Genomic DNA, 15268 nt, shown 5'->3' with positions numbered 1-15268 from the left:
AATTAAGAGCTTGAGGATGATACAACTGAGTTGATTTCAAAAAATAGGTTAGTTTGGACGATGTCACTGCTTTGTGAAGCAGTGTAAGGCAATAATTAAGAACCAAACAAAGTGTATAAAAAAGATTAAAAATAAAAATCCAAAATAACAGAAAATAGAATGCAATTGCAGTTACTAGCTAGGACCATGGAGCAGGTGGATGGATGCCGCTTGGTAGTTGCTACATAAATAATTACAAGCTGCCACTCCCTGTCTGCTTAGTCACATTTATGTACTGAATTTATGTCACTATTTAATTAATATTTGTGTTTCTAATTAACATATTTAAAATAGTAATGGAGCTGAGGAATTAAATCAATATATATTATCTTAATAATATATGCTACTTAAATATTAATATTTATAGTATTCTTAGTGAGTTTCACAAAAGTGGGCTAAAAAATTTGGATATGAAAATAAAATTAGTGTTATACCTTAACGTGATAATTTTTAGTGTTTTTTAAAATTATGGGAGGTACATAAATCGGATTCTAATTTGTGTTTAAAAAATTTTAAAAATTTGGAATACACAAATCGGACGGTCCGAGTACAGAAATCAGACGGTCCGATTTATGTACCTAAAAATCGGATGGTCTGATTTCTGTACCTCTTAAAAATATTTGTACTCCGTATATTAAATCATCCCACATTTTAAAAAAATAACACAGTAGAAAAAAGAAAAGAAATTATGTGTCTAACAATTTTTCTTTATATTTGAGTTAATATTACATTTTTTTTTACTAATATGTTTGGTTCTCTAGTATTCTTAAAAAAAAAAAAATAAGAGAGAGAGAGAGAGTAAGAATAAGAAGAAGTAGTTGACTTGATAAATTAAACGAGTAAGAGCGGGGATCCGAATAGAAGGGGAGAAAAAAGGTATGAGAGATATAGGAGAACGAAGAAGGTAACGACAAAAGTGTGCTGGATCCTCTTTTGTTTATAACTTTATATATATATATATATATATATATATATATATATATATATTACTACTATTACGAATCCTGATATAAAATTGGGTAGTTTACCACAGTAAGAAATAAGAATTTGAGCTTAAATGAAAACTAATCAAATGATGTCCAATAATTTCGTGTATGCATAATGAACAATAAATTATAAAACTATATACATAATGAGCGTAAAATAAAATAAGCCACCACTATCAGATCTCACCTAACCTATTAAAAAACATATCATTGCTAATACTATATTCTATGTATGCGTGCATGTATATATATATATATATATGCTAATGTTAGATTCCTCCTGGCTCCATCTTGGTAGGAGAGGCCACCACCAGAAGGCTCTGAATTTATGATTTGATAAGGTAAACCGGAAGAATATATATATATAGTTCGTCAATTACACTAATTTCTTAGTTATAGAGACGTTTAGATGCATCATGATCATTATATATAGTACGTTAAAAGTGGAAAAGCGACGTCGTAAAATATCGAAGAAAAGAAAAAAGGGAGTCACGATAGAAGGATGCCACAACAAACGACGCCGCATAAGGGACACAGTGACAGTGCTTTATTAGCTCTACCATGGATATAGCGGCAAACGGGAATCGTGGGATATGAATACGAGGCTATCACTGTCACATTCTCACTCATCATTTCCTATTATTATGCTTTATCAATCCCCAAAAGAAAAAAAAAAAAACAAAGAACCAACTATCTTGCAATTACTTGTAATTTTTTTTAATATTAAATATATTATGACTTTGAAGATTTATATTTCTAAATTTTTTTATTAAAAAAACACTAGTATTAAGAAAATAAAATTCTGAAAGAAAAATTGAAGATTAGTAGCTAGTAGTTTGTAGAATAAATAGGAAAGTGAGAAGGGAACAAAAGAGGGTAATGCGATATAGCTGGCATGGGTGGCCCATGACGTTGGGTGCAGAGGATGATGGGCCATGGCTTATCTCATTGACGGTTCGAAAAGGAGACAGAGCAACAGTTTCCGCCATAAAAAACCAAGCTCCCATGCACATCACGCAACTTATTAACAAAATCAACACCATTCACTAATCACTCACACTCAGATGCCTCCTACTACTGCTCACTTGTGACGTTTATGTCCCAAATCAAGAGATTGGATTATAGTAACCATTAACCAAGTTAATTCAATTCTACCTCTAAACATTCACTTTTTAATTTTAATATCATTATTTCTCATAAATACGATTAATTTCAGAATTCATCAGAGGTAAATTCCGCCCTATCAATTTTGGTCGTGTTTTTAAAAATATAAAAATAAAAAATGAGAAGGAAAAAAAGATAATTAGTCCCCGTAAATTCGCTTTTTCAAAAATAAAATGTAGAATTTATAGACATTAATAATAATTTTGTCGTTGGAACTATCAAATCTGGGAGATACGTGGTAGGGGCGAGAGACGAACACGTATGCAGAGGGATCCATCGTTACAACTGTCGTGCTTGTCCGTTAGCGGGATTGTGATGCGCGGTCACTCCCTGCCTCCGTCGTTTTTCACGTGCTACAAATATTTTTATGCCTTTTGCAATAATAATAATAATAATAATAATAATAATAATAATAATATTAAAATATGAATATGGATAAAAATGCCTACTTGCTACTTGCATGAAATTGTACGGATTATACCTTGGACCGATATACATTCTCTCCATTTTTTTAATAATTAAAAAAATAAAATATAATTTTTTATTATTAATTTTATAAATAAAACAAAAAAAATAAAAAAATATTACAAAATTAAAAATTATATTTTATATTTTCAATTATTTTAACATTTAAAAAGATTTATTTTTCTCTTAAATATTAATTTTTATTTTTTTTATTAGTTTATTATAGATCTTAATAATTTGAATTAGTTTAATAATTAATTTATTAACCTATTTTAATTAAGTGTTGATAGTTTGAATCTTATTGTTACCGTAGATAAAAAATTATTAAACGACTTATTTTTTACTTCTTTTTTCTTTATATAATTTGTCTTTCTGTCTTCATTCTTCTCTTAAATATTTTAGATTTTAGATTTTAGATTCACTTTTATTTGTTATTATTTATTAAGATAAAGAAATGTATATCCTTGTATAGTTTTTCACTTTAAATTTATTCTCTAATTTTTTAAAACTTAACAGAGCTCTAGTAACATGTTTTTATATTTCTAAGATTATCTGACTTTTACATTATTATTTAATATTGAGACTACTGATATAATATCTTAAATATCTTCCGCAATGTTTAGAATTCAATTTTTTTCCCTCCAGGACGGATTAGAAATTCTAACCCCAAATTAATTATTTCTTTGTATAATTTGTTATGAGAGATGTTCTGCTTTATATAAACTCCATTCGAGGTATAACATGGAGATATTTTAAGTGCTATGAGAATTCTTCGGATCTTTTTTGACACTGCCAGCTACGTTCAAATTAGTATTTGTTCGAATAGTGTTTAGAAATTTCACAAAAATTAAAGCTTTTTTTTTCCCCATAACCTCTCTGCCTTCCTTACTCATCCGATTTTATAGTTCCTCATACAATATATCTGTTTCAAATATATGCAACCATTATGAAAAGTAACTTTAAAATCAATATAATATATATAATATATTGTAATTGACTTACAAAAAAAAACGTGCTATTATACTGCTATACATTAGTCCAAAGTATAATGGACGATCAAGAGAAGTATGAAATTTTCACTTTAGTTATAGTAAAACTATTTTTAGAACAACTATTAAATATAGTGTATGTGTTATTCAAAATAAACTTCACAAATGAAAGAAGAAAAAAAAACACACACACAATGGAAGTGCTGTGCCTTTAAAATTATTTGGGGGACTGGGAGAGTTTGGTTTCTGGTTGCACAAAAGCAAATTCAAAAGTACCACCTTTATGTTAATGGAAGCCCTCATCCAATTATATATAATCATCTAACCGCCTATTTTACGAATAATAAATAAATAAATCTTTTCATAAATGTTAGGCAGAGTTTCAACTTTCATTATTAAATTACTATTTTACATTTAAATTTACGTATATAATCATGGCCACTAAGCTTAATCCTTTCAATTAAGTTAGCTCAATATATATCTTTTAATAAAGTAATAATATTACTTTGATAATTACATTGGTGGTCACAAAAATTTTACTTTTTTCAATATTTTTCTTTTTGTTCTTAGTGTGAGAAAATTGGATGTAACTCGACTCCCAACAGTCGATCGACACCGAGCCATTTTCTTTAATTCCGAGCTGGTGGCTTGAAGGCCTGAATTTTTCGTTTAGAGGGTGTATCACGTTGCCGAAAGAATAAAAAAGAGGAATGTACCTGCAAAAAATATTTCGATATTTAAATTAGTATTGTATATTTTTTGTGTTGTATTGTCAAAGATAAAATATCGTACTTTTTTTATACACGAGGTAGAGTAGAATGATTATGTTTTTGACAATTATTTTTATTGATAGACAATAATATCGTATTAGATCGTTGTAATACTTATTCTGTGCGAATCTGAATTATGACGTTTGAATGTCATAACGTGCGGAGACGAGATATAATGCATCAAGTCAATTTATTATTTTTTGATTAAGTTTTACCGACCATATCACTTTTAAAAAAGTTGTCTATGTATATCATTTCTTTTGTTTCCTTCTTTTTAACGTTCAAAATAAACTGGTTTTGCTCAACCGAGGGGAAGAAGAATAAATCAATAACTTAGAATAAAATGAGACAAGATCTGCACATCAACGGTTAAATCAGAAAATAAACCTTAAATATAAGTTTGGGAGTTGAGTGAGCGTGTGTGCAAGCTGCTTATTATTATTATCATTTATATATATATCTTCTAAATTACCATCGCCTGGCACATAATTTTGCTTTATCTATTATTGAATTTAAAGTTTGAAGTCACTCCCATCACAATCACCGTACCAACTGTACATTGACCTTGTGAGTTAAGAAAGATAGCCCTATCTAATTCCAATAATATCCAGAGTGCAATGAAACTATAAATAGCAGGAGGCAGGCACGTTATGGTAATTTAAATGTGTGTGAATAAAATTGGAATAATTGTTCAAAGTTTCAATAGGGTTAATAAATAATAATTGATATACATTTGCAAGCAAAGCACTACAGTGGTGCCGAAAGCTCCAGGACCATTCCTCCCCATCACGTGAGCCATCCTAGCAAAATTATTTTCACCCTCCGTACCCTTCTCGTCCGGTTTTGGACCGTTTTTGTTTTTGCCACTTAACATAAGATAGATAAATTCGAATGAATCAACGTCAACGATTCCAGACGAGACGAGTAAACGTAAGCACAAAATTATAAATACAATACAGCAGGATGCGGGGCACTCTTGTAATTTCACAACGGTTAGCTAAGTTGCTTTGCCGCTTCAGGGGGTGCAAGAACCACGTGTGTCTGATTTGCGCGATGCTCAAGCACGTGATTTGGCCCTCCACGCATGTCAAAGAATTATCAAACGGACTATACCGTATAAATAAATAAATAAATAAAATCATAAAATAAAAATGACTAGAGCGGTGGAGTGTAGCTGTGTAGATGAACCAAAAAAAGTTTATTTTTTAATTTGTTCACTTGGGAAAAAGAAAAAGATGGGCTCGGCGAGTAGTGAGTGCCCTTAATTACAGCTGTCCCCACGCAACGGTTTCAATGCTGCCAAAGTACAAATTTCCGTATTTCCTTTTTTTTTGTTTTGAGAAAAACAAAAGGATGCACTGCTAGTAAAAAATGAGTTTTGTTAATTTTTTTTCTAAAAGTATATGTTAAAAATATTATAAAAATTATTAAAAATATTTTTTATGTTTTTAATATATTGAATATATCAAAAATTTTTAAAATATCTATTATTATATGTTTAAAATGTACTTTTAGAATTCAAGTTAGTTAAATTTTAAAGAAAATATACTGTTAGTTTCTTTTTTTCCTTGTACTAGATGGTAAAAAAAAGAGTAAAAACTGACCAATCTAATAGCTGTAAGTCTGTAACACAAAATCCTAAAAAAAATAAAATAAAATAAAAAGAGAAAAGAAGAAAGGAAAAGAATCTAAACTGATTATTATTGGGATTGTGTAACGCTTTCAATGTAAGAGGAGTACATTGCTGATTCCACTGGCCCCTATATATCTCTACCCCTAATCTATTTTCGGCCTTTGTTTTGGGAGTACTACTTCATAATGGGATGATATTTTGGGAACAAATAATGACGGATTTGGGATATCCTAATTATTCTGTCTTAGCAGATCGCACATATACTGTAAATTACACTTATAATCCCACTATGATTGCATCCATTTCCTATAGACATGCTCTTGGTCATCACAAATCTAAATTATACATTTCTTTATGAATTAAGAGATACACCGGTGTCAGAAAATCTACTGCTCATTGATTTAGAATCAGTAATCACTTATGTTAATAAGTTTTAAGAGGAGGAAAGAGTGATATTAAATAAAGAGAAAGAATATGTGATTATTTTAGATAGAAAAGGAAGGAAGAGGTCCATGGCTCCATGCGGTGGGTAGTATATGTACGATGTACGAGTAACAGAAATAGATACGGATCTGTTAGATCAAAATAATAACAAAATATCCCTTCTTTTCCCATTTGAATACCCACCCGACAATCTTCTCTCTCGCCCTTTTCCCATACCTTTCTTTAATCCATCCCCAAATCCTCCACTTTCCTATTATTGATTAATTAATCATATTTTATTACTGACAAATACGTGGGCTTCACAATATTTTATACAGTAGTTTCGAAAACAAAACAAAAGCAACCGAAATGTGTAAGAGAGGAAGATGAGAGGAAGGTGCAAATGCCTCGGGGGGTGGGGGGAACCGGTTCCGTACAGGTGTTATGCGAGTGTGGGAAAGGAGAAGTGACCGGCACGTGTGTGTAGAGAGTATAGAGGGGGATAGATAGGCCGTTATAGGATGAGATGGTGGTGGGGGGTGGCAGGTATAGAATACAGGCTGGACTGACAGAAAAGCAGTAATGATTCGCCCTCCGATTCGGCGACCGATCTTGTCGTTTTGTGCCAGCTCAGCCTAAAGTGGACCCCCTACTCTCGCAAATTTTCCCAAGAAAAGGACGAAACTTAAAAATCCCACACGAAAATGCTCTACAGCCTGGAGTCCTCAGTCAAACTCAAACCAAAGCACCAGGAACCTCACCCAACCCCAAACCCCAACCGTTATCATCGTTATCTCATTTTTCCGTTTCTTGTTTTCTTTCTTCTAATAATTAAATGCTATTTTAACGTGAAAAATTCTGGTTGTTAGCCTCTTGTTTGTCTACATTAACTTCCCGAACTGTTCTACTCTCCTACCTTCCCACGCTCTCCAACCATCCGTCAATTCCACACTCTTTCCAAAACTAATATTATGTATCACTAAGTTAACAATTAATCATTTCTTTTTAACTAAAAAATTAACACCATCCAATCACTATAACAGTAAATAGTAATATTAATATTAGTACGTGTGACTCATAACAGGGTCTCCTTTACCTATTAAAAGAGTACTATTAATAAGGAAAGGATAGGTAAGTTTAAAATTTGGGGTGCCATAATGGAGTGGAGCGTTATGTATGTGTAAGAGACGCGCTGGTGCATGGGAAAATATTTTAGGTGTACATAAGTGATATTCTTCATCTTTATTTGAAAAAAAAAAAAAAAGGTAATAACGAAAGGATAAAATTGAGAGGGAAGAAAAGAAAGCAAAGAGAGGTGACTTGTGTAAATGGGAGCGGCTGAAGAGTGACGCGTGTGCGATGACAGCTGTATCCCAAATCCCAAGCCAACCGCTTCCCTGGAAGAAGCGGTACCGATTGCCCATAACGCTAGCTGACAACTCCAGAACCTAACTTGCCCAACCGGTAACCTCTTTCCCTACCCCCATCACATATAAGCAACCCAACCTCCTCCAAACCAACCCAATGCTCCACCACCAACACAACTAACACCCCAAGGAGCCTCCTTCTAAAATATATTCTATCACACAACCACCTTCGCCCCCCACCCTTTATTTTATGAACCTTTCTTTGAATTGAAGGAGGAAAAAAAGATAAGAGAGAGATGAATACCGCTACTAGTACAACGGCAGTTACAAGAAAGGATATGGATCGGATCAAGGGCCCATGGAGCCCGGAAGAGGACGACGCTCTGCAGAAGCTGGTGGAGAAGCACGGGCCTAGGAACTGGTCACTCATAAGCAAATCCATCCCGGGACGCTCCGGCAAGTCTTGCAGGCTCCGATGGTGCAACCAGCTCTCCCCACAGGTGGAGCATCGGGCCTTCACCCCCGAAGAGGACGATACCATAATCAGAGCTCACGCTCGGTTCGGCAACAAGTGGGCCACTATAGCCCGACTCCTCTCCGGCAGAACCGACAACGCCATTAAGAACCACTGGAACTCCACCCTCAAACGCAAGTGCGCCTCCATGGGCCCCATCGACGACCCTCACTTTGCTCAGCCACTCAAACGCTCCGTCAGCGCCGGCGCCGCCGTACCCGTATCAACGGGCCTCTACATGAACCCTCCCACACCCGGAAGCCCCTCCGGATCCGATGTGAGCGAGTCAAGCGTCCCCGCTGCCTCCACATCGCACGTTTTCCGACCTGTGCCTAGAGCCGGCGGTGTCGTACCGCCGGTAGAAACGACGTCGTCTTCCTATGACCCTCCCACTTCATTGTCCCTTTCCCTCCCCGGGGTTGACTCTAATTCGGAAGTCTCGAATCGTGGCAACGAACCGTCGCCTCACTCGGCGCCGCCGTTGACTGCCATACCTCTGTTGCCAATAATGTCGGCTGCTGTATCCGCGACGGTGGCGGCCGTTCCAGCGGTAACTGCCACAGCTCCAGGTACTGCTCCGTTGGCTGCACAGCCGTTACAGCAAATTCGCGATCCATCGGCTGTGGCTGCGGTGCCGAAGCAGAATAATGGAGCGGCTCCGTTCAACTTTAGTGCTGAGCTTTTGGCGGTGATGCAAGATATGATAAGGAAGGAAGTGAGGAGTTATATGGCTGGATTAGAGCAGCAAAGTAACAATAATGGGATGTGTTTTCAGGCTGCTGATGGTGGCTTTAGGAACGCTTCCGTTAAGCGAATTGGGATTAGCAGGATCGATTCGTAAATATCTTGACTTGGGAAAAATGGAGATGCAGATGCAGAGGGAGGGGGGAAAAAAAGAAAGGAAAGGGAAAATTGAACCTTCGTGTTTATCCCCTGTTTTCTTTTAATCTTGTTTTCTAGGCAATAATTTTGGTTAATGGTTAGTTAATGTACAGAGAGAACTTCGCATCGAGATGGATGGAGATGGATGGATGGATGTGAGGGGGAGTGAGAAATTCATTAGCAGAGTAAAAACCTAAAGAGGTTTCAGATGTAACCGGACGAAAAATCTGAAAATTCTACAACTGTTCTTTTTTTTTTTTTTTACCGTCTCTTGGTCCTGTACTCCAGGCCTAGTTGAAAAAACAAAAATAGAATAAAATTATTTTCAACTATGATGAGATAAGTTTCTTCTCTTATTTGTGCATCTAATCCAAATTTTATGATATTAGTAGTTGAATTAGTGGAAGGGAGTATAACCTGATCAATGATCTTTCTTTCAGTTTAATGTGCAAAGCGCATCTAGGTAACAGAAAGGATATAATATGGAACTCAGATAACTTTGCAAAGACTCAGAATAACTGGTAGTTTAAGTTAGGTTGGCTAAAGTCTAAAGATAAACTCTATGTATATCAACAAATACAGTTTTAGGGGATCTCAGATTATCTGTTGTGGTCCAAAATTAAATATCTTTTGGGCAGTTATTTATTTATTTATTTTCTTCGGTCAACATCCAATATATAAGGTCAGAGAAGATGGTAGTAATTACATGGACAGGTAGAAGGAGAGAGATTTCAATTTAAATACAACTACGAAGTATTTAAGTGTTGGGCTACAAAAGCTTATGGTAACAGTTAGATGCATACGTATTGGTTAGAAGTCATAGAAGGGTTAATGGGTTATGAACAAAATGGGGACCTTCAAGTAACAAATGATGAGACAAGACATTTAATTTGTTATAGTTTTCAAAGAATGTAGAAGCTGGGCCTATAAATCCAGGCTTAATTCAAACACTGTCCTACTATATGAGGAGCATTTTGTTCTAACCACTTGCATATTTTATTTATTTTTAGAATAATAGGTCAAGAAACAAATTAAGGCATGTGAAAACAAATATGGATAGCTTGTAACAAAAGCTTATACGCCGTCCTTCTTTGACCTGTATTTCTAGGAAGTAGTTTATAAGGATTCGCTTGACAGTTGGGGAAATACTAAGTTTTACGCGTAGGATTGAAAAGAACCTCGCAGTTAACTTTGCTTAGCAATGTTTTTAACGTGATTCATTAACAGTTAACTATCCGCGATGTGAAATACAACGCAGATAAACGTGGCGAAATACTAATTTTAACCTTTTAAGGCGTGTTAGTTATTTATGTAATAAAAAGGTTAAATGCTGATTTAATATATTTGTATATAAAGATATAAGTAATTTAATTTATTTTTATTGTGTATTTTGTATTTTAAATTTTAATGTGTACTTTTTACTATTAGTTAATTTTGATATACAACTAACATAATTGTTTTGTAATTTAACAATGATGTTTAATATGCATCATATGGAATGTGTTTTGTTTGTATTTTGATATTTTTTCTTTAAATTGAAATGCAGTTTTTTAATTTTAATTTTTTATTCAACTTCTAAAATCTAAAAACATAACTAATTTTTTCATGGGATTTCAACTAAACAATTATATTAAATAAAATTTGAAAAAAACACATGTCAAAAACAACGGTACAACTTGTTCTTATAAATAGGAATTGTTCGAGGTTTATCTCGTCGTTTTAAGGAAAGATGCTGTTTTATCATTTTCGCAATAAGATATACATTGGAGTTTAAAGAATACTAGTGTTTTGTTGATTTTTAACAAAATCGAGAGTGGTTCATATCTAGTGGTCTAGGAGCGAAACCTACTCCTTTTTGTGAGTACCAGTTTTATTTGCATCAAAATTCATGTCTTTGACAATGACGAAAAAGAAGAAACCAAGCTTTGCAGAAATTCGAAATGAACAATAAAATTTAAATGACTTGAATAAAAAGGGAAATGAAATTGTAGAAAGGAAAAGTGTTTGGGAAAGTAAAAGGAAAATTAAAAGGTAAAGACTGAAAAGGGTAAAAGTTGCTGAATTTAAAGGAATTGAAATGACATTGCAAAGAAGATAAATTGTATGGAAATAAAGTGACAGGAAATTTAAATGAAAAGTAAAGACATGGAAGGAACCCTTAAAAGAAAAAGACTTTTGACTGACTCAGAAAGTCGCTGAGGATGTGAGTGAGTGTGAGTGTTTTCTCTGAAAAGATTCCAACCTTTATTCCTTCGATCTTTCACGTATTTATAGAAGTCTTCAATCAAATTCAGATATAACTTTAATGTGCGTTAATCTTTGAATAACTGTTCACTAACCATCTTCACTTATTAACTTTTTCACTTCTTCGATTGCTTCACTCTTTCTTGACGAGTCTTAGTCGATCAAAATCCTCTCCTTCATCGATTAACCATCATCGATGAATTCTGTGTAGTTAATCTTCACTTCTCTTTTCAACTAACAAATTGCTTTAGAAATTGAAACTTTTGCCTTCGATTCGGTTTTCTGCCTACTATCTTCGATACCATTAACCTCTTCCTTGATCAGCTGACTTCCATCAAGTCTGCCTCTTCGATTTTCACATTTGCGTCAATCGATTAATAGAGAGTACCCAACGGAATACCTCATTGGCTCCAATCCAAAGTTAATTCTAACATATACTTGGAGGTTGATCAAAATATTATTTGGCACTTGGGAATGATCGAAACCTATTCTTGTCGAACATTGGCTTGTCAAAGAATTCAATAATATCTTTATCGAAAATATTATTTTCGATATAACAAATGCTCCCTAAGTATTTATTTTTTCGACTAGAAGGAAGAAAGTATAAATACTTACTATTATTCAATATTTTCAACGATGGGACCAGTAATCTCTTCATCTTCTTCCTCAAAATTTTCCTCGACATAGTTAATCCATTTTTAGGAATGGAGTTTCAACTGCTTTACCACGATCGGTCGAAGTAGAAGGAACACCACTTTGGTTACCACCAATTTGATCTTGAAAAATGGTATCCCTTTCTACGGCCTCGATAAAAAATAACTAGATCGAGCTTGTTCTCTTGTTATCTTATTCACCAAACTCTTGCCAATTCTTGATCCATCCAACCCCAATAGCATGGGATCATGGGATCGACGAAACGAAGGTGAATAATTATCCTGTGGAATCTAAAAAAATTGAGTCTAAGTGTCTAGTTTACTCTTCTTTATTGAAATTGGTCTTCGATGGCTTGACCAATTCAAAACTGACCCCAAATAATTGTTTGATCAACTCTATATATTGTATAAATTTTCACAAATATTTTCACGTAGTACATGACAAAATATTAGTGAAACATTGTGTCATTCTTGAAGAGTCAAGGATAATAAAATGGATAAAGATATCCCATATTTCAACGATGCTTTCTATTTTCAATCTATCGAAGAAAAATTATCTTCCATATAAGAAATGCCCCAAGCATTTGTTTTCGACATCTTGAGGCAAAGTGGCTGTTTGTCGAACTATTGGATCTTCGACATTTTGTTGAATATATTCAGCCGTATTCATTTTTGATACCTCATCGAATTTTTTTTATGACAACATATTACCCAAATCATGGTAATTTTCCTTTTTCTTCTCGGATCATTGTAGTCAGAAAGTTGTCATATTTGATGATTCGAAAATATCATAATCAATTTTTTTTTTCAAATTTACAACTTCACAATTTCTAAAGTGAACAGAGAAGCTTTTTCTCATCTAAAATTTGATCAATTTTATAGAGTTTCAAAGTTGAATAAATTTTTTTTTTCTCTTTTCCACAGTTATATCTAACAACTACCAATAACCGCTTCTCAAGAACTTCTTTTCACAGACATACTTGTACATATCTTAACAGGGTACACAACTCCTTCCAAAGTATTCCAGTATGCACCTATAACTTGATAAAGTTCGAATTTATCGAACATTAACTTGTCAAAGAATTCAACAATATCTTGTCGAAAATATTATTTTTTAGGATGATATATATTTTTTTTTTGGTTAGATGGACAAAAGCAAAATACTTATCATCATTGAATATTATTTTCGACAAACTCATATTCAACTATTTCTCTTTCTTTCTTCTTTTCTTCTTTTATTTTTTCAACTTGTCGAACTTTCTCAGCCAAATAGACTAAATCAGGAATATGCATATTGAGTAATTTTCGACGCATATACAAGTCAAGACCTTTGACGGCTATTTTGACGATCTCGCTTTCAGAGACCGACACATAACATCGATTGCGAGCATTTTTTAATCGAATTACATAGTCATCTATCAATTCTCCATCATCTCGTTCTATTGCAAGCAAATCTGTCAACGAAACATTCAATTCTACTCTATAAAATTGAGCATGAAAAGTATTTTCCAATTGTGCCCACGTTAAAATCATACTGGGTCTCAGATTTGAAAACCAAGTGAAAAAATTTCATTCTCAGGTTTTCATAATCTGACAAATTTCCTAACCATATAGCGAGCTATATGCTCGACATTTGACTCTCCAGCCTCTCCTGCAAATTTTGTAATTATTTTGGGATTTTTTACACCCATTGGCACTTCTGTCATTTACACTGCAGAAGGAAAAACAGAAACAAAATATGGTCGATGATGCATGAGACCCACGTTAATACCCATTCCATTGAGGATATCCTCGACAATCCTTGTCACGTGGTAATGATATCCACGATGTGTGAAGTCTATTTAAAACTGCATTAGCATTTTGATCTCGTCGAACGAGATAAGGGATATTTTCTTTCCTTTCTGGATTGTTAAATACATTCTCCTCATTATATCCTACGTTCTCCTGGTCTACTATCAAGTCTGCCTCTTCGATTTCTACATTTGTGTCAATTGATTAATAGAGAGTACCTCACAGAGTACCTCATTGGCTCCAATCCAAAGTTAATTCTAACATGTACCTAGAGGTTGATCGAAATATTATTTGGCACTTGGAAATGATCGAAGCATATTCTTGTCGAACATTGGCTTGTCAAAGAATTCAATAATATCTTTATCGAAAACATTATTTTCGATATAACAACTAGATAGGTCGGATATTTATAAAAGGTATTCCGATACTCAAATCAGTAATAATTTAAATAAATGAATAAGAATAACTTAAGTGAGTATTAGATTTTTAGATATGTTTTTTCTTTATCTAGTTTTACCTTATATAGATCAATGATCTTTTTTGAATAATTTTAGTTATCAAAATATTAGTGAGTATAAATAATGTGGTGGTTATTTGGAGAGTCCTAACGTCTATTTTAATTTTTTTTTATGACTGACGTTATAAGTATAATAGTTGATTTATGCACAATAATATTAATAGTGATTGTTTATGAGTCATGAAAATTTTAATATTTTCTTAGCTTAATGTCTAAATTATAAATTGTAATAGCCGAATTATGGTGATCAGATCATATCTCATACAAAATTCTAAAAAACCAAGACTAATTTATTTACGTGATATACAGATCAAACTTGAATGAAAAATGAAGAAATGAAGTAAGAATTTCAAGACATTAATATGTAACTTGAATTGAAATGATATCGGAATGATGGTAGAAGGAACACTACTCAAACAATCAAGTTGTGAATTGTCTTAGACTCAGTCGAAGAAACTAATTGGTTTGTGTGTTAGGTGACTATTGTACAGTTGACAGATAAACAAACTTTATCGCAACATGAATGACATGTGTCAACGATACATTCGTCATATATTAATTGAGCCTGCCAAGATTTGGATTCAAATTTCGAATTTTAAATCAGTCAACTCCATTCTTTTACATAATCCTCTTGTCTAATTAAAGATAATCACATGAAAATTTTCGGTGCATTATTGTTGATTTTTATTTTTTGAGTCTGTTAAATCGCTTTTTTATTATTAAAAATTTGAATGTTTTAATATTTTTTAGATTTTATATTAGAATCAAAATAATTTTATATAATAATCAATGACAATATTAAAATAATAAAAATAAAATAAACATATATCA

At 33.2% G+C, this 15268-nt stretch overlaps 1 protein-coding gene across 1 annotated transcript; it reads left to right on the top strand.

Annotated features, from left to right (window-relative positions):
- The first annotated feature begins 6100 nt into the window (after positions 1–6100).
- LOC112748477 (transcription factor MYB44) lies at positions 6101–9564 on the top strand. Its single transcript, XM_025796710.3, has one exon. The coding sequence runs from the start codon at positions 8133–8135 to the stop codon at positions 9189–9191; it is 1059 nt and encodes a 352-aa protein (XP_025652495.1). The 5' UTR covers positions 6101–8132; the 3' UTR covers positions 9192–9564.
- Positions 9565–15268: the final 5704 nt, after the last annotated feature.

Source organism: Arachis hypogaea, chromosome 15 (genome assembly GCF_003086295.3).
Source record: "Arachis hypogaea cultivar Tifrunner chromosome 15, arahy.Tifrunner.gnm2.J5K5, whole genome shotgun sequence".
Taxonomy (NCBI): domain Eukaryota; kingdom Viridiplantae; phylum Streptophyta; class Magnoliopsida; order Fabales; family Fabaceae; genus Arachis; species Arachis hypogaea.
Note: the sequence above shows the minus strand (reverse complement) of the source record. Positions and strands in the feature narration are given on the sequence as shown.

What these genes read in the sequence shown, in the direction of transcription:
- LOC112748477 (XM_025796710.3), top strand. Translation starts at nt 8,133, where the DNA reads ATGAATACCGCTACTAGTACAACGGCAGTTACAAGAAAGGATATGGAT.